The following is a 22,182-nucleotide window of genomic DNA, read 5'->3' on the forward strand; positions in this document are numbered from 1 at the left end:
GATGGGCTGGTCCCGCGGGAGGTGGTGTTGCCGTGGTGACCGCGCAGGCTTGGGTGGCGGCTGTCCGGCGTCTGTGAGTCAGTGGGCAGGGCGCCCACTAGGTGCAGGGGCTGGGACTGACTCTGGTGGGGGCCTGGGGCGGTGGGTTCACCTATGGGCCTTTCCAAAAGCAAACGCAAACTGGGGAAAGGTAAAGGGCCGGTGGCCTCTTCCCGGCGCGGCCCCGCCCCCGTAAATCTTCCGGCGCTGGGTCCTCTCTGAGGACGGTGCCTCGGGGACCTTTTCATCCGGGGAAGTATTCACATGTAGGGAAATGGAGTGCCCCAAGTCTTTCAAGCTATCTTATTTCATTCCAAACAGAGCAGGCAACTGAAGGATGGGGTCCATTGCCCAGACTCAGTAAAATAGGTCCAGTTAATTGCACATGTATTTTCAGATGAGGAGTCGAAGACCCGGCGCACTTACTTAGTTTCAAAGGCTGAGGAAAGGCGGGTGGACAGACCTTCACGAGAGTCCAAGAAGCCTTCGGACACCAAGCCTGCGGAGAGCCTCCGTGAGGAGAAAGGGGCGGCTAAGCGGCAGTGGCCTTCATCTGAAGTGGGAGGTAGGACACTCCCGAAACCAGACGTGTATTTGAGGATGAGGCGCACAGGAGCCTGCGGTGGGGTGCTAGTAGCAGGGGGCGTGCCCTGATGATGGAGAAGGTTTGGGGACCTTTATCTAGGAGGTAAATATGAGAGTTCTCGTAAAAAATGTAATAAGTTTGCATTTAAGTTTAATGTAATTGGTTTTAAGTTTCCAAGTGGTAGCTGCGTAACACACAGCAAGAAGGGCCAAGCCATGTGCAGACCCAAACCAGCCTGTAGTCCTCCCGAAGGCTGCACACCTTTGGCACCCGCCTGCCACTCCCTCCGCATTCCACAGACTGGAGCCTGAGCAGCTAACTTGGCAGGGGGCGGGGGTGAGGGGGGTGGTGGGGTGGTGGTTGGTGGGGAGAGTAGGAGGTAGTCGGGCTGTGCAAGGGGACTTCCTGTCTGACAGGATGTGGGGGCAAAGAGAGGAGCCAAGTGGGCTCTGGTGACCATGAGAATGGATAGCCAGTGCATCCAACAAGGAAGGTATGGAGGAGAGAGAAGCTGGGCACAGAGCTTCACACTGAGGCCCCTTTGGGGTCATCAAGGGCAGAAAACCGTTTGAGGGGAGCACACTGGACATGGGAGCGAGGCCTGGACTTCAAATTCCAATTCACGAGCTCTTATATAAGGCAGGAAGGGCCAGAGTCCTAGGGGGAGGTTTGGAAAATTGCTGCCAGTCTGTCAGGAAGCTTTTGGCCGCTGGTCACAGAAGAGCTTTACTACCAAGGGGCTCAGTGTCCTCCAAGTAAAGAAGAGGTCAGAGGCTGGGCCCTGGGCGTGGCAGCATCCAGGATTGTGTGTTCACACTTGGCCACCCTCAGTGTCCATGGTCCACAGAGGGCTGGACAGGTTTCAGTGGCATGCACACAGACTATGTCTCGTTTGTGAGAGGTGTTATCTTGCTTCGTATTAGCAAGGGCACCGTCCCTCAGAGGCCTGCGTGCCCAGCTCTCCAGGACGGGCTGGACCTGTGCCAGCAAGCAAAGGTGTGGCCGTGTGTGTCACACCCTAATTTCGGGGGCAGAATGAGGGTGGAGTTCCCAGAAAGCAGGTGAAGAGTGCCATCACACGGAACACAACCCTGGCACACGCTGTCCTGGGTAGCACACCCCAGAGCAGATGCGAGTGAAAGAAACCAGACACAGATCCTGCTCTGCTTACGTGAAAAGTCCAGGAAAGTCAACCCCATATGGAAGGAGCCTGGGCCAAGGGTGGGCACAAGGGCTTTTCGGAGAATGATGGAAATAGACTTAAAGACTCAGTCAGTGGGTGCCCAACTTTGAAAGTTTACTAAATCCCATTGAGTTGTATGCTTTACACAGGTAAGTTTCATGGTTTTTAAATTATACTGAATCAAGTTTTAGGAAAGGAGAACTTGTTGGCAGTGTTGAATGCTGCAGAGAGGTGGAGTAAACCCAGGGAACACTATTGAGTGAGACCAGCCTCTGCACTTGGTGGCCTTAGTGGGAACCAGGAGTGAAGACACATACCTGGTTTGCCAGGAGGACCACCTCAAGAAGGGCAGGGGCATCTTCTCATTCACAGTCATTTTTAAAAAAATAACAGTTTTTATTTATTCCTTTATTTGGCTGCTCTGGGTCTTAGTTGTGGCATGTGAGATTTTTAGTTGTAGCATATGGGATCTAGTTCCCTGACCAGGGATGGAACCTGGGCCTCTGCCTTGGGAGTGCAGAGTCTTAGCCACTGGACCACTAGTGAAGTCCCAACATCCAAGTTTTAAAGCTGAGGAATTTCCCTAGTATATTTGAAGAAATGAAGGTTAACCTAATACCATAAAAACCTTAGAGAAATGATGAGTTCAACAATAAAAAATTCTGTATATTATACAATTAATAAAAATGGGCTTTACTACTGTTGAATGATTGCTGGGCTAGGGTCAGGGGAGGTGTGCTGACTGAAACAGGGCCCCTGGGAGCTCTGTGGGATGCTGGAAAGTTCTGCATCTTGTTTGGATATGGGAAACTGCAGCTGAACACTTAAGAACTGTGCCTTGTGTCTGGTCTGAAGTATGCCTCAGAAAACATGGAATGGAATACACATGAGTCCTTGTCTCTTAGAGCTGCATCCCCAGTATTCTGAGTGTAAATAGTTGTGCTGGATTGCCAGGTGAAGGAGAGTACGTGTTTTCACAGATGCTGCTTCCCTCCCTCTCCGCAGGTTCTGTGATGTGATCTCAATGCTTCTCCTACCTCGGGGGTCTTCATCCCCTCTCTAAACCTTTTCAGGTTTGACATTGTCTTGTAACCAGTAGAGTGGCTGAAGTGACTTCCAGGTGGTGGGCGATGAAGGGTGGCAGGGTCTGGCAGGCTCACCTGGGTGCCAGCTGTGCTGCGCCGGCCGCTGGGGAGGCCATGGGGGAGCAGCAGTCGCATAGCGCATCCCACCCGGGTGATGGGCATGTAAGTGACGAGCCTACAGCGACTGCAGCTGAGCTGCTGCACAGCACCTAGCAGCCTGGTGAGTGGGTGTCCGCCGTGGCCAGCCCAGTCAAGCCTTCAGATGGCATTTGACTGTAGCCCCTGGGAAACCACAGTGATAACTGTCCAGCTGAGCCTTTGCTCAATACTTGACCCATAAAATGGTGAGAAAGTGGTTATTTCCAGCTGCTGAGGTCAGGCTGAGTTGCTACCCAGCAGTGTAGTAAGCAGAACACAGGTGAGTGCATGCTGCGGTGGAGACCAGGTGTGACCGGGTTTGTAGTTGTGGCAGCTGGTGATGCAGATGTATTGTACTGTGCTCGCTTCTTGCTGCTTCTGTCCGTACTTCAACTTTTGCATTAAAAACCCAGAAACATACATTATAGAGACTAAGGCACCACAAGTTGGCAGTCAGCCAGTTCCAAAATGCTGCAAAATCTTCTGGAAACAAAAACAACAACCAACTTTTCTACAAATAAATGACTTGAAGAAAAGGAGCTGTCTTATAGGTCTGATCAGGTGGCCATCACAAACACCATGGGTTGGGGACTTGCTTGGCGACCCAGTGGTTAAGAGTCTACAGTTCACTGCACGCAGAGTGGGTTCGATCCCCTCTCAGGGAACTAAGATGCCACATACCCAGGGGTAAAAAGCAAATCCTATGGGCTTGGTTTAAACCACAGACCTCATTTCTCATCATACTGGAGCCTGGGGGGCCCCCTATCTGTCTGTGTTCCTGTGAGGATCCCAGACAGCTGTCTGATGGCTGTGTCCTCACGCAGCCAGAGGAAGAAGGTTGTGGTCCCCTCTTCCTCCTGATCCCTTCCTGAGGGCTTCACCTTCATGATCTCATCTAACCTTAATTCACAAAGGCCCCACTTCCAAATACCATCACATCAAGAATCAGGCCTTCAACATATGATTTGGAGGGAGGGGAACACCAACTTTCAGTCCACAGCAGTTGCTAGGAGATTTAAGAGACCTATGAACAAAAAGCAGTGTTTGGATCTGGGCTAAGTTATTCTTGAGATAATCAAACTGGGTATTAGATGATAATAAAAAGTCAATGATAATATCCTTAGATGTGACAGTGCCATTGTGGTTATGCTAAAAAAAACATTCCTCATCTGATAGAAATACTGTATTGTATTATCAACTATTAAAAAAATGTGAAAAACCAGTTTCCAAAGATTTATATGCTGCATGATTTTATTTATGTAACATTCTCCAATGACAAAATGATAGTGATGAGGACAGACTAGGGACTGCCAGGGGTTGGGGTTGGGGGCGGTGGGGCGGGACTGAAGTGTGGCAGGAAGACGGGCCTTGTCCAATGTCTGGATCTGGTAGTGGTTACAGGTGACCACACGGCTCAGAACACTCACTGCACCGCAGTCGGCCCTGTTCGTCACCTGAGGTGAGCATATGTTCTGCTGCCTGAGGTGAGTCGCCTGAGGTGAGTCACCTGAGGTGCTGCCGCTGAGGGCAATTGACAAGGTAGCAGGGAGCTCTCTGGGCTACTCGTGCAGCTTTCTGTGAATTGATATTGTCAAAGTAAAACATTTTAAAAGACATCAAAAGTTATAATAATTAAAATAACATGGCTACCATATAAAAAGGGCAGGTGAGTGAAAGGGGAAACATGGACAAGAGTGACTGTGTATGTATCGATGTCACCATGTCTATATATAATTAGAGTATGATAAAGCTGGCATCAAAATCAGATGGGAAAAGGAAGGCTTGTATGATAAACTGTGCTAGGAAGATTCCTTAACATTTTAAGAGAGAATGTAAGGTGGACTGTAACATCCTGCTGTATGCTCTGATAAATTCTAGATGGGTTGAGTGAATATAAAAAGTGACTACATGTACATCAAGTCTACTTAAAATTTTTTAAAAGGTAGACTGTAAACTGATCAGGCAACTCAAAGGGGAAAGGAAAAGAGCAATTAGTACCATCTTCCAGTTGACAGTGTGTGGTCATCTAAAAAAAATTTCCTTACTGGGGGAAAGAAAAAGGTGCCTACAAAAAATAAGATGTACATTTTATTCTGATTCCTCAATTGGGAACATCTCTCTAAACCTCAGAGCAAAGACATTACAGATAATATTGAAGGATTTGACTACATTAAAAAGTAAAACATCTCCCCAGCCCTCTATAAACAAATGTAAAACAAATAATGGTAAGCTCAAAAAATATTTACAACAGAAACAAGAGGTCAAAGAGTAACACATGACAGGTCCAGAGCCCAGACACGTTGTGGGTGGAAGTCAGACTAAAGGCATCTGGTAACGTGGGAGGTGGGTTCAGAGGCCCCCAGATCGCAGTTCTGCGAACAAGTCTGTAGGAGCCCCTGCCCTTACGTGTGGTCATCCCTGGGAGGGGGATGGGGGAGGCTTCCAGGATCAGGTTAGTAACCTTTGGTATTGGCTTAACCCAAATGGAACTTTTCTGGAGCATTCCTGAGCTCATCAGAGAAGCCTTTGAAACAGGTGAAAGCATCAGAGAGGTGGCTGTGAAGCAGTCAGCTCCCGTGGTTTGAGAGTCGCCAGCCAGCAGGGAGACAGTGCTTTGTCCTTGGCCCACAAAGAAATGAACTCTGCCTACAACCTGAGTGGCTGTGGAAGGTCTCCAGGTTCAGATGAGGACACGACTGGGCTGACAGCTGAACCGTAGGCTGGACTCCAGACCCAGTGGAGCCCGTGGTGATGTGTGTGCTGTTTTACGTTGGCCACTAAAATGTAACTTGCAGGCCGTAACTGAAAAATAGTGCAGGCTGTGTGCATTAAGAACTGTGAAAAGATTCGTGTTTCTAAATGAAGAAGCTTTAAAACTCTGAGGAAGATGCAAGGAGTCTTGTTTGGGGTTAGAAACCTCAGCAGCGTCACGGTGTTAATTCACCCTTATTCTAGCAAGTCAGTGTGACACGAGCAAAAGAGCACAGGTCATTTTGAGAACAGAACCAAATTAGCCCAAAGGTCACGTGAAAGAGTAACAGTGTAGGGATGGCAGGAAGCATCTGGAAAAGTGGCTAGAACAGATAGAACCCTCTGACGTGTGAACGTGTCTCACAGTGATGAACTCACGGTGTCCTTCGTGCTCCAGTGGGGCCCCGAGAGGTGCTGTGGTAAAGATGGTAGTGGTTGGGGGAGATAGGCAATCTCACTAGACAACTGAGAAAACAAGTATAAAGTAAGTATGAAAAGGAAACGAGTGAATGGTTTTTACAAGTTTGGACCCGGGGGTGCCTTTTCCAGTCTGACAAACTACAAGCCATTAAGGAACAGATGGATGAATCTGTTGCAGAAGGAAGCTGTAATAAAAAGCCAGGAGCTATCTGTAACATATTTAATAAATCCCTAACAGTGAGTTTCCCAAATATAAAAAAAAGCTCACACAAAAAAGGTAAAAGTAGAAAATGCAGAATGACATTCATTCACAGAAAGATACAAGGGCGGAATGAGCACTTCCACGGTCACTGTAGCCTTGGAAAAGGTTTAGAAAAACGAAAAAAGCAGAAGCATGTGGAGAAATGTCCCTGGTGATAATCTCTTAGCGAAACACAAATTAATCTTTACGGAAAGCAAGTTGACAATATTGGCCAACATTTTCCTAGTAACTTACCCGACAGGTAAACCTCCAAAAGTTTGTAAATACATAAATGCAAGAATGTTCACTGCAGCATAGTTTAAACAGAGAAACTGGAACTAAGCTAAGTTATATTCATCAAAGGGAGCTGTTATAGCATGATGGCCCCCACAGTGAACTCCAGGCTTGTCTGTGCTCAGCTGGGGAGGGTGTGGTCACTGCGAGACTCAGTGTGTGGTTCCAGCAGCAAGTATGTGTGAAGTGTCTGCAAGAAGCAGCATTCCAAATATAGCTTTTAACCAGTGTGGATTATTTTTAAGTGAAATGTTTTTAGGTAAATATTTTTAAGTAGTCTTAATATATAACATACCCGCTCGGTTGGTAAAGAATCTGCCTGCAAGGCAAGGCAAATTCAATTCCTGGGTTGGGAAGATGCCCTGGAAAAGGAAATGGCAACCCACTCCAGTATTCTTGCCTGGAGAATCTCATGGACAGAGGAGCCTGGCGGGCTACAGTCCGTGACATTTCAAGAGTCGGGTACGATTTAGCAACTAAACCACAATATGTAAAAAAGCTTGTGTAAATCGATATGAAGAAATTATCTTAATTTTAATTCAAAATACAATGAAATGCACATTGACTTATGATAAAAAGGAGAAGAAAGGATACTCTTGAGCTGAGTGCAGGCGTGGGCCCCTCGGCCATGGTTAGAACCATGGAAGCTGTGTGTGTGGCACTGGATGGTGGCAGCATCTTCCTCGGCTGCCAGCCCTGGGAAGGTGACAGCACTGCTCTATGCCTCAGTTCCTTCTGTAAAACGTAGGTGTTAAAGGACCCACCTCAGAAACGTGCGGGTCGCTATTCCAGGACTCAGAGCAATGTCTGGCGCAGAATGGGCTGCTGCTCCTCCTCCAGGTGGCTGAGTTCCTGAGGTGTTCAGTGAGGAACAAGCAGGTGACGATGTCTTCTAATTCTGTTCAGGACACATGTGCGCACGCGGGACACAAAGACCTCTCTGTAGGGCTGAACAGAGGCCCAGGTGGAGGAGCCCCGAAGTGGTGACCTCCAGGAAGCAAGGCAGGAGGTGAACGGTGGAAGCAGTAAGGAGCTCTGCATTTAGGCTTGTAGCATTTGGTAGTGGTTCACATGCCCTGTGCATTCCTGGAGATCGTAACGAGTTTGAGGAAACGCTGTGGCCCCCAGCTCTATAGCACCCCCACTGATGATGTTCTGTACGGAGAGCTTCCACTCTGTTTAGAATCCTGTGGAAACTGTGTCTGAACCTTCACCTGTGGGGCAGACCCTGCCTCTTCCAGGTATCTCTCCTGCGTCTGTCTCTGGGCCGCCCCAGAGCTGAGGCTCTCCACAGGATGGTGGGGGTGCCTCTCCTGTTCTCCTCATGGAGGGGGCGCCTCCTGGATTCACCACCTGCGTGTCTGAGTTGTTGCTTGGTTTAAGCTTTGGAATGTTCACTTAGGGTTCTGACTGTTTTCAACCTCGCTCATTTCTTTTCCTTAGCCACAAACCTAATTGCTTTGCTCTGGCCCTAACACAGACTTATGAAATGCTTGGATGTTTTCCTTCCTTCTAGAGAAACCTGATGTAAATCCAGAAAAGAAGAAGCTTGCCATCCCACAGATCATCATCACCACACCGTCAAAAGAGACTGTGATCAGCTATGGTTCCATGGGAATGCAGGAACAGAGAACCATTCGGGAACGGGCTGAGCAGGGTCCCTACTCCCGACACAGAAACCCCAGCACAGTAGACGCCTATAACATACAGACCACAGAATAAACAGGCACCCCGGCAGCTGTGGTTCCTCCCTGTGCAGTGTCTCGGTGGTGATGGCAGAAGGGCCACCCCATCCTGTGAAAACCTGCAGGTGCCCCTTCAGTCAGCAAGGTTTCCCCAGCTCTTTGATACTGGCAGGCAGCTTGGCAGAGGGCAAGAGTGACCCTGGCTCCAAGAGTGAACGTGGGGTGATCATGAGATGAGCCCTGCTGGAACTGGCTGCCTGCACATCACGATTGAGAGGTATCAGGCCGCCATCTCTTGCAGTTCTAAACTGAACCCTTCCCGTTCAGGACCAGAGGGCCATGGCACAAGCACCCAACAGTGGAAGTGAAGGAGGTGTACCCACCCCGGAACCAAAGGTGGGACTCTGAGGTGTCAGCACCCAGAACAGAGAAGGGCTCTTAGCTTGAGTACCACATGATGCGGAGAACGTAGACGCAGCCCCAGCACTTGGAACACTGGCTCTGTCAGAGCCACCCGGGGGGGAAGGTGAGTTGAGCTGACAACTTCCCCTCTTTCTGGCTGTGTTTGAGGGCTTCCAGTGGGGAGGGGCCATTAGGGGACTCACAGCCTCAGGTGTCCCAGCCTCATCAGCAGCCCTCGGGTCAGAGTCCACTCTTCTCCGGGTTGGCTGGAGAGCATCCTGCCCTGTCTGAACTCACATGTTTAGTCTGGTGACAGTGTGTGCCAGCTTTCTTCATTCCTGGAATGATCAGCAGGCTGCATACAGAGGGGCTCTGTCTTTGTCTGTTGAGGAGCATCATATCTTTTTAGTAGTAAATAGTACAAGTGACTTCCAGTCAGTGAGTTTTGATATAATCAGGAAAACAGACATCTCATATTGACATTGTTTACTAACACATTGTTAATATACTCATTTGTATTTATTTAGTACATTTATTTATGCAGTCTGACTGCCACGAATAAATATTTATACAGAAAGGTCAAGCCCATACAAAGGTGAATTTGATCACAGAGGGTCAGCATGCTTCTCCTCCATAAAATTGCAAGTAGCTGTTGCATTTCTATCATTCGACCTAGAAATTGCCCTCCTACCCTGCCCTAAGCATCTCAAGCAAATAATCCAAAAACTTATTTAGTTGTTTAGTTGTGTCCGACTCTTTTGTGACCCCAAGGACTGTAGCCCACCAGGTTCTTCTGTCCATGGGATTTCCCAGGCAAGAATACTGGGGTTGGTTGCCATCTCCTTCTCCAGGCATCTTCCCAACCCAGGGATTGAACCTGCATCCCTGCATTGGCACATCTGCTGAGCCACCTGGGAAGCCTCCAAAGCTATATTTCAGTTCAGTTCAGTTGCTCAGTCGTGTCTGACTCTTTGCGACCCCATGAATCGCAGCACACCAGGCCTCCCTGTCCATCACCAACTTTTGGAGTTCACTCAAACTCATGTCCATTGAGTCAGTGATGCCATTCAGCCATCTCATCCTCTGTCGTCCCCTTTTCCTCCTGCCCCCAATCCCTCCCAGCAACAGAGTCTTTTCCAACGAGTCAACTCCTCGCATGAGGTGGCCAAAGTACTGGAGTTTCAGCTTTAGCATCATTCCTTCCAAAGAAATCCCAGGGCTGATCTCCTTCAGAATGGACTGGTTGGATCTCCTTGCAGTCCAAGGGACTCTCAAGAGTCTTCTCCAACACCACAGTTCAAAAGCATCAATTCTTTGGCGCTCAGCCTTTTTCACAGTCCAACTCTCACATCCATACATGACCACAGGAAAAGCTATATTTACTATGGCATTAATTCTAATCTCGTTATTAGCTATAAGTTTAGCTTATCAGAATTCAAAAACAACCAGAATGAAGTCAATGTGGTAACTAGTTTAAATCATTTTGACTCATTATCTCCTTTCATAATTATCTAATGTCCTTCACTTACATTAGTAGTATTTTAGCACTTACAGTGTCTTTCCTCCTGAGCAGGCTGTGTACATGACTTACCTTGTTTACTGCTTCCAGTGAGAATGTAAGGTGCCGTAGGGCAGACTCGGACATGGGCAAGTACGTAGTGAGTGCTCAACAAGGATGTATTAGGGGACCCATTGGTCCCAAAGTCCGTCCGTCGCCACGTCGTGTCAGTTCTTTCCACATCTCTCAGACGCGCCCTCTACTCTCTCTCAGTCCCCCTGGCTCTGCCAAGCCTTTCCCTTCTTGGCTCCAAGGGAGAGCTCTAAAGCACAGCTCCCACTGCCGGGAGAACACCACAGATTCCCGCCCTCCCAAGCCCCTCCCCGCCCTCCCCCACCCCGCACCCCTGGGACCCATCGTAACCCCCAGATCTCCTCCTCCTCCGGTGGCCATTACGCAGCGCGCCAGCGCAGTCACGTGCCTGTGTGTGTGTGTATGTGTGTGTGTGTCGCTCAGTTGTGTACGACTCTTTGCGACCCCATGGACTGTATAGACTATAGCCTGTCAGGTTCCTCTGTCTGTAGAATTCTCCAGGGAAGAATACTGGAGCAGATTGCCATATCCTTCTCCAGGGGATCTTCCCAACCCAGGGACCGAACCAGGGTCTCCTGCATGGCAGGCAGATTCTTTACGGTCTGAGCCACCGTACTTAAAACTAAAATAAAGCTAGAATCTTGGTAGTCTGAGTGCTTCGTAGAAACTGAGGTTCTCGGGGATCTTGGGGAGGTTTCCTTGGTAACTGTTGCTAAGGAGCGGACGCCCCGGAAGTAGGCCATGCGCCTGCGCAGAGGATCCCTGGTCTGCGCCTGCGCAAATGGGAAGCTCGAGGGGCTGCTCTCGGCATGGGGGAGCCGGAGCCGGAGCAGATCCGTTTGAAGTGTGTCCGTAAAGAAGGCTTCTTCACGGTGCCTCCAGAGCACAGGGTACGAAGAGGGTCTGTTCTGGTAGCTCTGTCCTCGCTAGCGGCAGGGCGGGGCTGAAACGTACTAGGGCCCTCAGCGTCGCGCTAAAGCGCCAGGAGCGCCAGGAGCGCCAGAAACGTCAGCAGCGGGAACGGCAACCCCAGCGGTCCTCGAGGGTAGCGTCCGCCCCGGGGACTGGCCGGCTCTCAGGTCGCCGGCCTCCTCGTCAAGAGCGCGCTGCAGCGCGGGCGTTTCTTAGTTTTGCGTCCGGGACGGGCGCCTTGTGTTAGGGGAGAATAGTCGTGGGAAGTGTTGGAGACGTGTCTCCTACCAGCCTGTGGGTACACTGGGCGGGGTCCGTCTGTGACCCGGCAGCTCCGCTTGTGCCTTGCTCCGTGCGGGGCCTCTCCGTGTGTCAGTCACTTAGTCCTTTCGAGCACCCTTCGTAGAGGTGAGAAGGGTGAAGCTTAGGGGCTTCGAGTGGTTTTACTAAGGTAGACGGCTCGTGCAGGGGCAGGTGTGATCCCTGGTGGCGGGTTGTTTTGACTACTTGCTGGTGCTGTGCGAGGCCGCGTCAGTGTCCAGTAAGAACGGTAACAGACTGAATGAGTGAGCGCAGGAGCCAGCCTTGAGCGGTCCCCCCGGCGTTGTTCACCGAAACGCAGCAACTAATCTCAGTTAAGGCATACCTAGACGAGGACAGTGCAAAGTGCGCAATTGTAAGTGCTGCAAGACCAAAGTGTCAGGGGATTTTGCAGAGAAAGAAATGTTTTCAGCTGGGGCTCAGGAAGCAGTTTTGAGAAGGGGCAGCATTTCTGCTGGGCGGGAAAGTGTGACTAGGTTTTGGATGCACAGATGAGGAGGCAGGTGGGCTTGCTAGACCTAGGGAGCAGCAAGAGCAAAATCCCGCTAAAGGCAGTGTGTACAGGAAGCACCAGGGGTTCCGCAGAGAGAGGGGGAAAGAGGGAAGCAATTAGGTTGGGATGGGATGAGGGAAGGGTTCATTTGGAGCCAGGTGACCCTAACTTGGTTTCCCAAGATGGAGGGCAAGGTAAATAGAGGCAGAGAGTCAAGAGAGGGGCAGTTTAGAACCTGAAACTTGCCGCATGTTGTACGACCCACAAGGAAGTGCTACAGATGAAGGTGTATTAGGGTACAGGCTCTGCTAGAACTTGGAGACCCCAAAATACAGTGCTTTAAGGACGGGACTTTTATTTCTGGTGCCCCTAACATCACACAGGTTTGCAGGCACTCAGGTTGTCAGTTTTTGCTCCACCAAATCCTAGCTTGCCTCAGGAGGCAGAAAGGAGTGAAGAGCAACCAGCTTCCTTTGGTCAGGAAGTGGTGCTTGTCCCTCTGTGTACATCGTACTGGCCAGAATTTAGTCACATGTTTACACCTAGCTGCAAGGGAGACTGGGAACTCGGGCCACCATCTGGGTTGCCATGTTCCCTTGGGATTGTTTCATAACGCAGAGGAAGAAGTAATGTATGGATGTTGGAGACAGTTTCTGCCACTGTGTTTGGTAGATGCTTTGTGAAGGTCTTCAAGCTTTTTCATGTCCAGAGCTTTGTTTATTTATTTATTTATGGTCACACTGCTTAGCCTGTGGGATTTCAGATCCCTGATCTGGGATCAACCCTCACCCTCGGCATTGAGAGTACAGAGTTCTAACCACCGGACCACCAGGGAATTGCCCAGAGCATAGTTCAGACCATTGCTGCTCAAGTGGACTTTCTGTGATGATGGAAACGTTGTGTCTTCTGAATTGTCCACTGTGGCCACCATGAACTGCATGGGGCCCTCGAACACTTCACATGGCTCATGCAGCTGAAGAAATGAACTTTTAGTTTCATTTTAGTCAATTTTAACCAAATGTGGCTGGTAGTTACTCTTTTTAGGCAGCACACATCTGGACCATGGGATTGAAAGGGAATGGTTGGACCGACTTTGATTTCATTTTCAAAGTGTCTGGCCAGTATCATCACCCCATTTTCTCACCCGCAAACCCAAGTGTGTGGTCAGGACAGGTGCTGGCTCTTTGGAACAGCTTAAGTGTCAGTATCCATCTCTGGTTCCCTTAGCTGCCAGATCCCCTCACTGCCAGCACCTCTCTCTTTCAGCTGGGACGGTGCCGGAGCGTGAAGGAGTTTGAGAAGCTGAATCGCATTGGGGAAGGCACCTATGGCATCGTATGTGAGTGGCTACAGTGGCAGGCCTGGGACCCAGGGACTGTCCTGGCAGCAGCTGTGTCAGGGCTGGAAGGAGAGTGCAGGTGACCTTTAATCCTTGGTATAATTGCTGTCGATTTCATACTACGACTGAGTGAACGGAAGCATCAGATTGTTCATGTGTCCCTGTGAGTGGAGGGCGCTATCACACGATCAAGTGTAGCACCGTGGGACAGTGGCCAGAAGTGTAGCCACAGCCACTGGGACGTCGGTGTGTATCACCCTGCCGTGGGTGTGGAAGCTGCAGAAATCCCCACAGTGCTCTAGGGATCAGCTTCATAAAGATAAGGCTGCTTTTTTCACGATAAGGACATTATTTGCTGTTAGAACACAGAAACCACAGAACGCAAAGCAGTGGTCTGCACTCCGACTCTAAGAAGGAAACGTTTAGGGAGACTCTTCTAGCTGGGGGCCCGCTATCTGCTCAAACCAGGGGACTCCCCAGGGAGCACCTGTCTCCCAGCGTTGGAGTATTGCTTGCACAGGGTACCAGCAGTCAAGGAAGAAGAGCAAGGGTGCCCCCATGTGGCAGGAGGGCAGGGGGTGGGCCTGGATCCTACTGTGGAGGCGCTTCCCTTCCAGATCGGGCCCGGGATACCCACACAGATGAGATTGTCGCCCTGAAGAAAGTGCGGATGGACAAGGAGAAGGATGGTGAGCTGGGAGGGGCCGCTGCACCACTTGCACTCAAGTGGGAGGGTCTAGGAAGATGCAAGTTGCCTGAGCTCCCTGAATGGCGCCTGCATGATGGTCAAAGGAGGCTGGTCTCTAGGGGGCTGCAGTCTGGCCCTGCCTGTCTCCCCTGGACTTCTCCAGCTCATCACCCCTCCTCCACACCCTAGCGTCAGTTCCCCTGAGTCGTGTGCAGTTCATTCCCTTCATCTGTCCTCTCCTTCCTGCTGGCTGACTCTGCCTCCTCTCCTGTCTCAGCTCAGCGTCACCCTCCCCAGGGCTTTCCCACTGAAGCCTGGGCAGGTAGCCCCTGTGTGCTGCTCGCACCCCTGCTGACTGCCCCTTGGGCGCCTGTGCTTGCAGGGCTGTGCTGTGCTCACTGGGGGCTGGCTGCCATACACAGTGGTCAGTACAGAGAGCTGCTTGTGTTTGATGGAGGAGGAGAGGGTTAAAGGTGCTGGTTTGGATGGCCTTGCTTCTCCATGAAGTAGCAGGCAGAGTTCTGCCAGGTAGGGCTGGGAGTCACCGAGGCAGCTGGCTGTCAGGGGTCCCTGTCTGCAGGGGTGGGGTCATTGAGTGGGCCAGCTGCAGAGATGGGGTCACCAAGGCCAGGCTGGTTGCAGGGGTCCCCATCAGCAGCCTTCGAGAGATCACACTGCTGCTTCGCCTCCGCCATCCCAACATTGTGGAGCTGAAGGAGGTGGTTGTGGGGAACCACCTGGAGAGGTGAGCGGTTGGTCTGCTTGCTGCCCCCACATTAGGCCCTGCCCAGCCCCCTCCCTACTTCCCTTCCTGCTGCCCAGGAGGCTCCCTTGGCTCACCTGGGAGGAGGTGGGAGGTGGCATGCGTTTCTCCCTCTTACTTTAGCATCTTCCTGGTGATGGGCTACTGTGAGCAAGACCTGGCCAGCCTTCTGGAGAACATGCCAACACCCTTCTCTGAGGCCCAGGTTGGAGGCGTGGGCTGGGGTGGCCGGGAGTGGGGGCTCTGGTGGGGGGCTTCCCAAGCCGTTGTTAGGCACATTGTGCCAAAAGCAGACCTCCTGGCCTTCTGCAGGTCAAGTGCATCGTGCTGCAGGTGCTCCGGGGCCTCCAGTACCTGCACCGGAATTTCATCATCCACAGGTGGGCGGGGCTTGTGGCTTGGGGGCGGGGTGACCACTAGACTGACTCAGCACCAACACGCAGGGGAGTAGAGCAACCTCAAGGCAGTGGAGCTCCTGTAACTGGTCCCAGGGGAGGGCGGGACAGCATAGTACCTGTTTTCCCCTCTGCCAGGCAGATGGCCGGGGAGGGACCTGGACTCCCTGTGCAGGGTGGCTCGTGCGGCCCTGGGGGGGACCAGGGGCAGGACTCTACCTCTCAGGAAGTCACTGAGAGCTCTCTGCTGTTTCCAGCTACTGAATGGCCTTGCATTACCTGTGCTCCTCCTCCTAAAAAGTACAAACAGGACGAGATGTGTGGGGAAGCGTTCTGAGTGTTGCTGCAGCGGTAACAACCTTGTTCCTGCATGCGAGTTTCTGGGAACCACTGGTGTTATCTTTCTGTCATAGGGATCTGAAGGTCTCTAACTTGCTCATGACGGATAAGGGCTGCGTGAAGACAGGTGGGTGCAGGGGTCCATGAGTGCCCCTGCACTGGGGTGGCAGGCTGGTCTCCAGAAGCTCCCTGCACACTACACACTGGCTCGAGGTGGCAGTGGTCAGCCTTCCCTGGGTGACACTCTCCCTCCCATCCCTCTGCCTCCATCTCAGCGGATTTTGGTCTGGCCCGGGCCTATGGCATCCCAGTGAAGCCAATGACTCCCAAGGTGGTCACACTCTGGTAAGTCCCTGGAGACCAGGGGAAGTTTGGGCGGGTGTGGGTGGGTCATGCTGAAGTGGCCAGAGCATCTTGGAGGTCTTTCAGCTGCCAAGAAAGAGCAGTGCTGTCACGGGGAGGGACCTGCCCATCCAGATGGGGTGCTGTTCTGTCCTGAGGCAGCCCCGCCCCCAGCTGGCCTTGGCGCTGCTCAGAGGGGAGATGGCTTCACCACTGGAGCGTGGGAACAGCGCCGGTTTCTGCAGTTACTTCTCACTTGACATTTTGAAGCAAAACGGGTTGTGGTTCAGGGCAGGCTGCGTTGTGCTGTCACTCACCCCCGCCTGTGTAGAAGGGCCGGCATAGGACACTGCAGCACTCAGGGCTCACCCAGTAATAGCAGCATGTTTGTCAAGCTTTCGTGGAAGGGACAGCCATAGCTGAGGTTCATGCTCCCTCATCCCAGGCTGTCTCTGGCTCTCAGGGCAGGGTGGTGGCCGGTGGGTGCCCTGTGGAGGCCAGGCTGGAGGAGAGGAACTGCCAGATGCAAAGCAGGGGCTTCTGTTCGCAGGTACCGAGCCCCTGAACTGCTGCTGGGAACCACCACGCAGACCACCAGCATCGACATGTGGTGAGAGGTGGACGCTGCTCCCAGGCCTCTCAGACAGTGGGGTGGTCTTGTGGGACCTGGGGCGGGGGGGTGGACAGCTCTGGGGCTGGGGTCTCCCCAGCTCCCAAGAAGATGGGCCTATGCCTGGGGTCCTGAGAGGCAGAGGGAGACAGCCCCATCACTGAGGACCTGCCCTCGTGGCCATAAGAGGCCTGCTGAGGCCAGGTCACGTGGCTCACCTGGAGACCCCAGTGGTCATCCCATCATGACCTCCTCCCAGCTCTGCCCCCAGCCTCCGCCCCAGCAGCTGGGGCACTGGTCCAGGCGGAGCCAGGGAGCTGAGAGGAGACCCCGCACTCCTCTGCAGGGCGGTGGGCTGCATCCTGGCTGAGCTGCTGGCCCATAAGCCCCTTCTCCCCGGCACTTCCGAGATCCACCAGGTGGACCTGATCGTGCAGCTGCTGGGGACCCCCAGTGAGAACATCTGGCCGGTGAGTGCCAGCCCCGCCCTCCTCCCTCCTGCCCCTGCTGGCCATTGGCCTTTACCGGCCCCTCCCCACAGGGCTTCTCTCAGCTGCCGCTGGCCAGCCAGTACAGCCTGCGGAAGCAGCCCTACAACAACCTGAAGCATAAGTTCCCGTGGCTCTCAGAGGCTGGCCTGCGCCTGATGAACCTCCTCTTCATGTACGACCCTAAGAAAAGGTGCTGAGAGAGCCCCACACGTGCATGAGTCAGGCCCGATTTTGTGGGGTTCTGTTGGTTTACCCAACTTTCTCTTGTGTGGAGGGGAACCAGGGGGCGCTCTGCGGGGCAGCTGTGTGGGAGACAAGCCTGACTGGGCCTGGGCCCTGTGAACAGTGAGCTCTCCTCTCCAGGGCGACGGCTGGTGACTGCCTGGAGAGCTCCTACTTCAAGGAGAAGCCCCTGCGTGAGTCTTCCCCGCTGGCACCTGGCCGGGGGCCCTTGTGTAGGGTAGGGGTTAAGGCAGGTGGGTGGTGGGGCCCAGGCGGGTAGGGGCTGTTTTGGGCCACATAGGGAGGCTCAGGAGGGGAGCAGAGGGTAGCGTGGGGCCCTTCCCTCACTCAGGGCTGATGCAGTCCGTTCCCCCCACCCCCAGCCTGCGAGCCGGAGCTCATGCCCACCTTCCCCCACCATCGTAACAAGCGTGCCACCCCGGCCACATCCTTGGGCACTGAGAGCCAGAGCCGGCGCGGCAGACCCTGACAGGTGGAGGTATTCCAGCTGAGTACGCCGCCTCCTGTGCCCCTGCCCACCTCTGCCCTGGGACAGCAGAGTGTGGACCTTGGGGATGCCAGCGGTACACTCTGAGGGCCCAGCCACCCAGAGGCCGGCCCACCGGGCTGTGACTCCACGTTGCGGCTGGGCTGGGTCCGACCTGTGGCCAGGCCTCAGGCCCTCGGTTCCCAGGAGGAAACCTGGCTGAGCCCGTCTCAGCAGGTGTTGCTGGCTTGGGACAAGCAGACCTCAGACCTCGTATGGTCACTTTTGTCCCCACTTGATCTGCAGGATCTGCCTGGAATGGAGAGGCCAAGGTGACCCCCTGGTGGGGCTAGGGAGACACGGAGAGGGGAGGAGGGATGGAGATGTGGACTGAGTCTGAGCTGCTCTGTGACCCCTAGAGTGAGAACCTTGCGCTGTGCCCTGTGCCCACGCCCCTTCTCTGAGGCCCATGGGGAATGGGGGTGGTTCGAGAGATAAACGCTTTCCTCAGACGCGGTTGGAGCCAGTGTCCTTTAATGTACTTGGAGGTTGTGATTTGTGTGACGTGACAGGTGTGGGGGGAGGGGGGCAGACGGCCTGGGGTGGGGGCACCATTGAGCAGAGGCCCACAGAAGACTGGTACCTGCCCCAGGAATCCCGGTGGGCAGAGCACCCCCAGTCCAGTGAGCTGGGGATGGCTGCTGGCATCTGTGCGCCGTTACCACTGGATCTGGGGTGGGCAGCCTTTGAGGTCTCCCACCCTGCCTTCCAGAGTCGGGGGTGGGACCAGCGGGGAGCTGTCCATGGAGGGTGAGTCCCCACCTCACCTGGTAGGGTACAGACTCCACATGGCAGGAGGAGCAGGGTGGCCAGTGGGCGGGGCCTGAGGTGGGACAAGCCCCAGAAAAGCACCACGGAGTTTCTCCGGAGAGCCCTTGCCCTGGGGCCAGGTGGGTCTAGGGCCCGGCCGCAGGGCTGTCGTAGAGCAGGGCGTCCACCTGGGCTCGCTGCAGCCACAGACGCCGCTGGCTGTTCCCACGCAGGGTGCGCAGGCTGTGGCCGGGGTGGCAGCTGGGAAGGGCAGCACAGTGGGCGGCGTGCAGCTGGCGACACGTGTCGCAGCAGAGGGCGGGCAGGGCTCCTGGGGCCAGGCAAGTGTGCATCTGGTAGCCAGGGGGCTCTGGGATGGGTGGCGGGCTGGCCTGCTCAGGGCTTCTAGGGGCATGGGGAGGGGCCAGGTCCCCAGGCCGACTAAGCAGCTCCCTACGCAGTGAGAGGAAGGAGAAGGCTTCGGGCTGAGGCTCCTCCTCTTCTGAGGCCCCGGAGGTGGGGCTGCTGACCTCAGCCGGCTCCCATGGCCCGCCCCCCGCCCCCCACAGTCTGGCACTCTGCTCCCAGAACCGAGGCTGACAGGCCAGTTCTGAGGTGGGAGAGTCAGGGCCGGGCGAGGGCCCCCCGTACAGGCTGGCCTCGTCTGAGCCCTCGTCCTCCTGCACGTCCCGGTACAGGTCCAGCCGGGCCTGGCACCCGGTGGGGGAGCCACGGCGGGGCAGGGGTGGTGGTTCTTCCTCACGGGCCAGTCGCTGCTGCAGCCAGGCCACGCAGGAGGCCACGTCCACACTGGCCCGCCGTGCCTGAAGCAGCTCCTCAGCTGGCAGCACGCTGGTGCCCAGCTGCGCCAGCACCTCACCCAGGATCTCGCACTCCAGCCGCAGGGCGAAGCAGCCCAGGGCCACCTGCACCAGCTGGCGGGCGGGGGGCAGGGCAGCCACCATGAGGCGGTGGGCATCCCTGCGCACGTAGCCCATCTTCTGGAAGCTCTGGATGAGGAGGTCCTCCGAGAGCGCGCCCTTTAGCACGTGCACGTAGCCCCCGGAGAACGTCTGCAAGGGAGGGGGTCAGTTGGTGGCAGCCCCGCTCCCGCAGACCCGATGAGCTCCCTTCCAGGGGGTGCAGCCCTGGACACAGCCTCTACCCAGGCTGGGGGTGTGAGCTAGGTTTTTGTCTAGGCCAGCTCCCCTAGGGCATGCAGGGGTACCCCCGGCCCCTGCCTACTTCATAGGAGATGCATTCATCTCATGTCCTCCTCTACTCCCTCCACCAGGTTCAGTCCCTGGTTGAGAAACTGGTATCCATCCCGAAAGCTGTGCAGCCAAAAAAGAAAAAAACAGGTGTTCGGGTCACCCCTGAGGTTCTAATATTACTGGCTGAGGCAGGCCTAGGCGTCACAATCTTTTTTAAAAGTCTGATACATTTCGCCTGCATCATAGAGTCCCTTCCACCTCCTGTCACCTGTAGAGGTTTGCTCCTCTAGTTAGTTTCTTGTGTACCTGCTGAGTGTCTGGTTATGCAAACAAAAAATAGAGGTGTTTTTCTGCTTCTCTGAGCAGGTAGCCACCTAAACACTTTATTCTGAGCTCTACTTTTGCAGTTTCTGAGAGCTTTCTTTGTTAGGAAAGAGGGCTGTGTAGCTTTCCCACCACATGGATGGAATGTGTAGTTTTGGGAGGCTCCAGACTGCAGAGGAACTAAAAGTTTCCTAGGATGGTGATCTGTGTCTCCCATGTGTCTGCAAGTCTGTGACATCTGGGACCTCATGAGTGCTCTGCTTAGAGCCACACATGGGGGAGCTATTGTGTGTAAGATTATACCCAGGGCTGTGCCTTCACCCCTCAACAATGGACCTTATGCTGGACTGTTCTTTTGTCTGCTTCCCAGAGGAAGAAATGGATTCTTGCCCCAAGCCACAGCAGATCCCATACAGGTCTGCTCAACACTGAAGCCAGTTAGCGTCTCAAGAACAGGCCTGCCCATTCTGCTCCTGGCCCCTGTGGGGCTGGATCCTGCCCTCTGGTCAGAATGGATGAATGAAAGCCCTAGCAGATGTCCTGTGGAGCGGTGAGCCCCAGAGCTCACTGTCCCTGAGAGAGGCTGCTGTTGCCATGACAACCAGCGGAGGCAGCCGCCCACGTGCCCAGTGACGTCATTATCTTCCCACTCTTGTGAATTAGCTCCGGAGCACAAAGCAGCCTGCCCCCTCCTGCCAGCCGGCAGCTCACCTGGAGGGGCCAGGCCGGCCCTGGGCACAGCCTCTACCCAGGCTGGGGGGTGAGCTAAGGTTCTTGTCTAGGCCAGCTCCCCTAGGGCATGCAGGGGTACCCCCAGCCCCTGCCTACTTCATAGGAAATACATCCACCCTATGTCCTCCTCTACAAACGGGATCAGCCCACATCCTGGAGGGATTAGGGTGATCATAGAATGATCCTTCCCATGCACCTGTCCTAGGGTTTCTATGGTAACAGGCCACAAGGCCGCTCTTAGGGCAGCGATACAAGCTTTAAGAGGCAGGATTCCCTGAGAAGGCAGGTACCCAGACAGGTGTTCTTAGCCCTAGGAGTACCAAGGGAAACCTCAGCCAAGAGATGCTCCAACACGCCCAGGACACTGGCACACTGAGCCCTCTGAAACCCATCTGGCTCTGTGGACACCTGCAGTCCCTCATCCCAACGGTAGCCCCCGTCCGGGCGGTGCCTAGCACCCAGTAGCCGGGGCAGGGAACCTCCATGCGGCCCGGCACCCTACCTTGATGGTTGTGAACTCCTTTCTCCACGGCAGCAGGTACAGGTGCACGGCGGCCAACTCTAGCAGCTCGAAGGCACGGGCCAGGCCGCGCAGCGCGGGGGCCAGGTCGGCGCGCCCCCACAGGCCGTCGGTGAGCAGTGCCAGCGCGTCATCCTGCAGCGCCCCGTGCAGGTCGAAGTCTTCCACGAGGATGTGCCAGAGCACGGCCCGCAGCGATGGATCCCCGCACACGCCCGCGCGGCCGCGCCGCAGTTCCCGCTCCAGGCACAGGCGGTAGTCCTCGGACAGTGAGCTACTGCCCATGCTGACGGGCAGGAGTAGGGTGTCAGCACCCAGAGGCCCCTCCCTGCGTGCTCCGCGCCTCCAGAGTCCCCGCCTGCGTCCACAGTACCCCCTCACCCCCAGCTGAGCGCCCCTGCTGTCCACAGCACCCTGTTCTCTGGAGATTTGCGCCAGCTGAGTCTCCCTTCCCAAGCAGAAATCCGCTTTTGCCCAGCAGCCCACCGCCCTACCTATCTGCCCCCAGCGGTGCCAAGCGCCAGCCGCTCCGTTCGGGCTTCTCAGCAGGCAATAGCGCGCTTCCGCTGGGGGCGGCTCCGCCCCTCGGCTTTGGCCCTGACGTTCTGGGCGGAGTCTCCTCGGGGGCGGGGCCTGGTCGGGGAAGGGGAGCACTAATGCAACGCACCTGCACTGCCCGCGGGGCGGAGTGAGGGGTGCACGGCGGGCGCTCCCACCTAGGCTGGCACGGGGCGCTCTCCTGCCGCGGCGGCAGACTGCCAGAGC

At 54.5% G+C, this 22,182-nt stretch overlaps 3 protein-coding genes and 1 long non-coding RNA gene across 8 annotated transcripts; 2 read left to right on the forward strand and 2 right to left on the reverse strand.

Annotated features, from left to right (window-relative positions):
* Position 1: 1 nt before the first annotated feature.
* Positions 2-9,554, forward strand: SPATA33 (spermatogenesis associated 33). Of its 2 annotated transcripts, none has more exons than XM_010814598.4 (3): positions 2-101; positions 437-604; positions 8,254-9,554. In XM_010814598.4, the coding sequence occupies exons 1-3, from the start codon at positions 2-4 to the stop codon at positions 8,457-8,459; spliced, it is 474 nt and encodes a 157-aa protein (XP_010812900.1). In that variant the 3' UTR covers positions 8,460-9,554. The 2 variants fall into 2 exon arrangements, with proteins under 2 accessions (XP_010812900.1, XP_024834692.1); XM_024978924.1 differs by lacking the exon at positions 2-101 and adding an exon at positions 115-190 and having other exon boundaries at positions 8,254-8,474.
* On the forward strand, positions 522-18,329 carry CDK10 (cyclin dependent kinase 10). Of its 4 annotated transcripts, none has more exons than XM_059876904.1 (13): positions 522-604; positions 13,408-13,480; positions 14,098-14,169; positions 14,811-14,913; positions 15,055-15,136; positions 15,244-15,311; positions 15,740-15,792; positions 15,941-16,010; positions 16,558-16,617; positions 16,964-17,087; positions 17,159-17,298; positions 17,472-17,524; positions 17,714-18,329. In XM_059876904.1, exons 3-13 carry the CDS (start codon positions 14,151-14,153, stop codon positions 17,818-17,820), a joined length of 879 nt encoding a protein of 292 aa, XP_059732887.1. In that variant the 5' UTR covers positions 522-604; positions 13,408-13,480; positions 14,098-14,150; the 3' UTR covers positions 17,821-18,329. The 4 variants fall into 4 exon arrangements, with proteins under 4 accessions (XP_059732887.1, NP_001033666.1, XP_010812866.1 ...); NM_001038577.2 differs by lacking the exon at positions 522-604 and adding an exon at positions 11,186-11,305; XM_010814564.4 differs by lacking the exon at positions 522-604 and adding an exon at positions 11,195-11,305 and having other exon boundaries at positions 13,408-13,726.
* On the reverse strand, positions 7,253-11,101 carry LOC104974758 (uncharacterized). The gene is made up of 2 exons (XR_003030315.2): positions 10,416-11,101; positions 7,253-9,206 (listed from the first exon to the last, which is right to left on the reverse strand). It is a non-coding gene; the product is annotated as an uncharacterized lncRNA (long non-coding RNA).
* On the reverse strand, positions 18,330-21,974 carry SPATA2L (spermatogenesis associated 2 like). The gene is made up of 3 exons (NM_001076502.2): positions 21,912-21,974; positions 21,400-21,703; positions 18,330-19,700 (listed from the first exon to the last, which is right to left on the reverse strand). The coding sequence occupies exons 2-3, from the start codon at positions 21,700-21,702 to the stop codon at positions 18,774-18,776; spliced, it is 1,230 nt and encodes a 409-aa protein (NP_001069970.1). The 5' UTR covers position 21,703; positions 21,912-21,974; the 3' UTR covers positions 18,330-18,773.
* Between the last annotated feature and the right edge of the window lie 208 nt (positions 21,975-22,182).

Source organism: Bos taurus, chromosome 18, assembly GCF_002263795.3.
Source record: "Bos taurus isolate L1 Dominette 01449 registration number 42190680 breed Hereford chromosome 18, ARS-UCD2.0, whole genome shotgun sequence".
NCBI lineage: Eukaryota > Metazoa > Chordata > Mammalia > Artiodactyla > Bovidae > Bos > Bos taurus.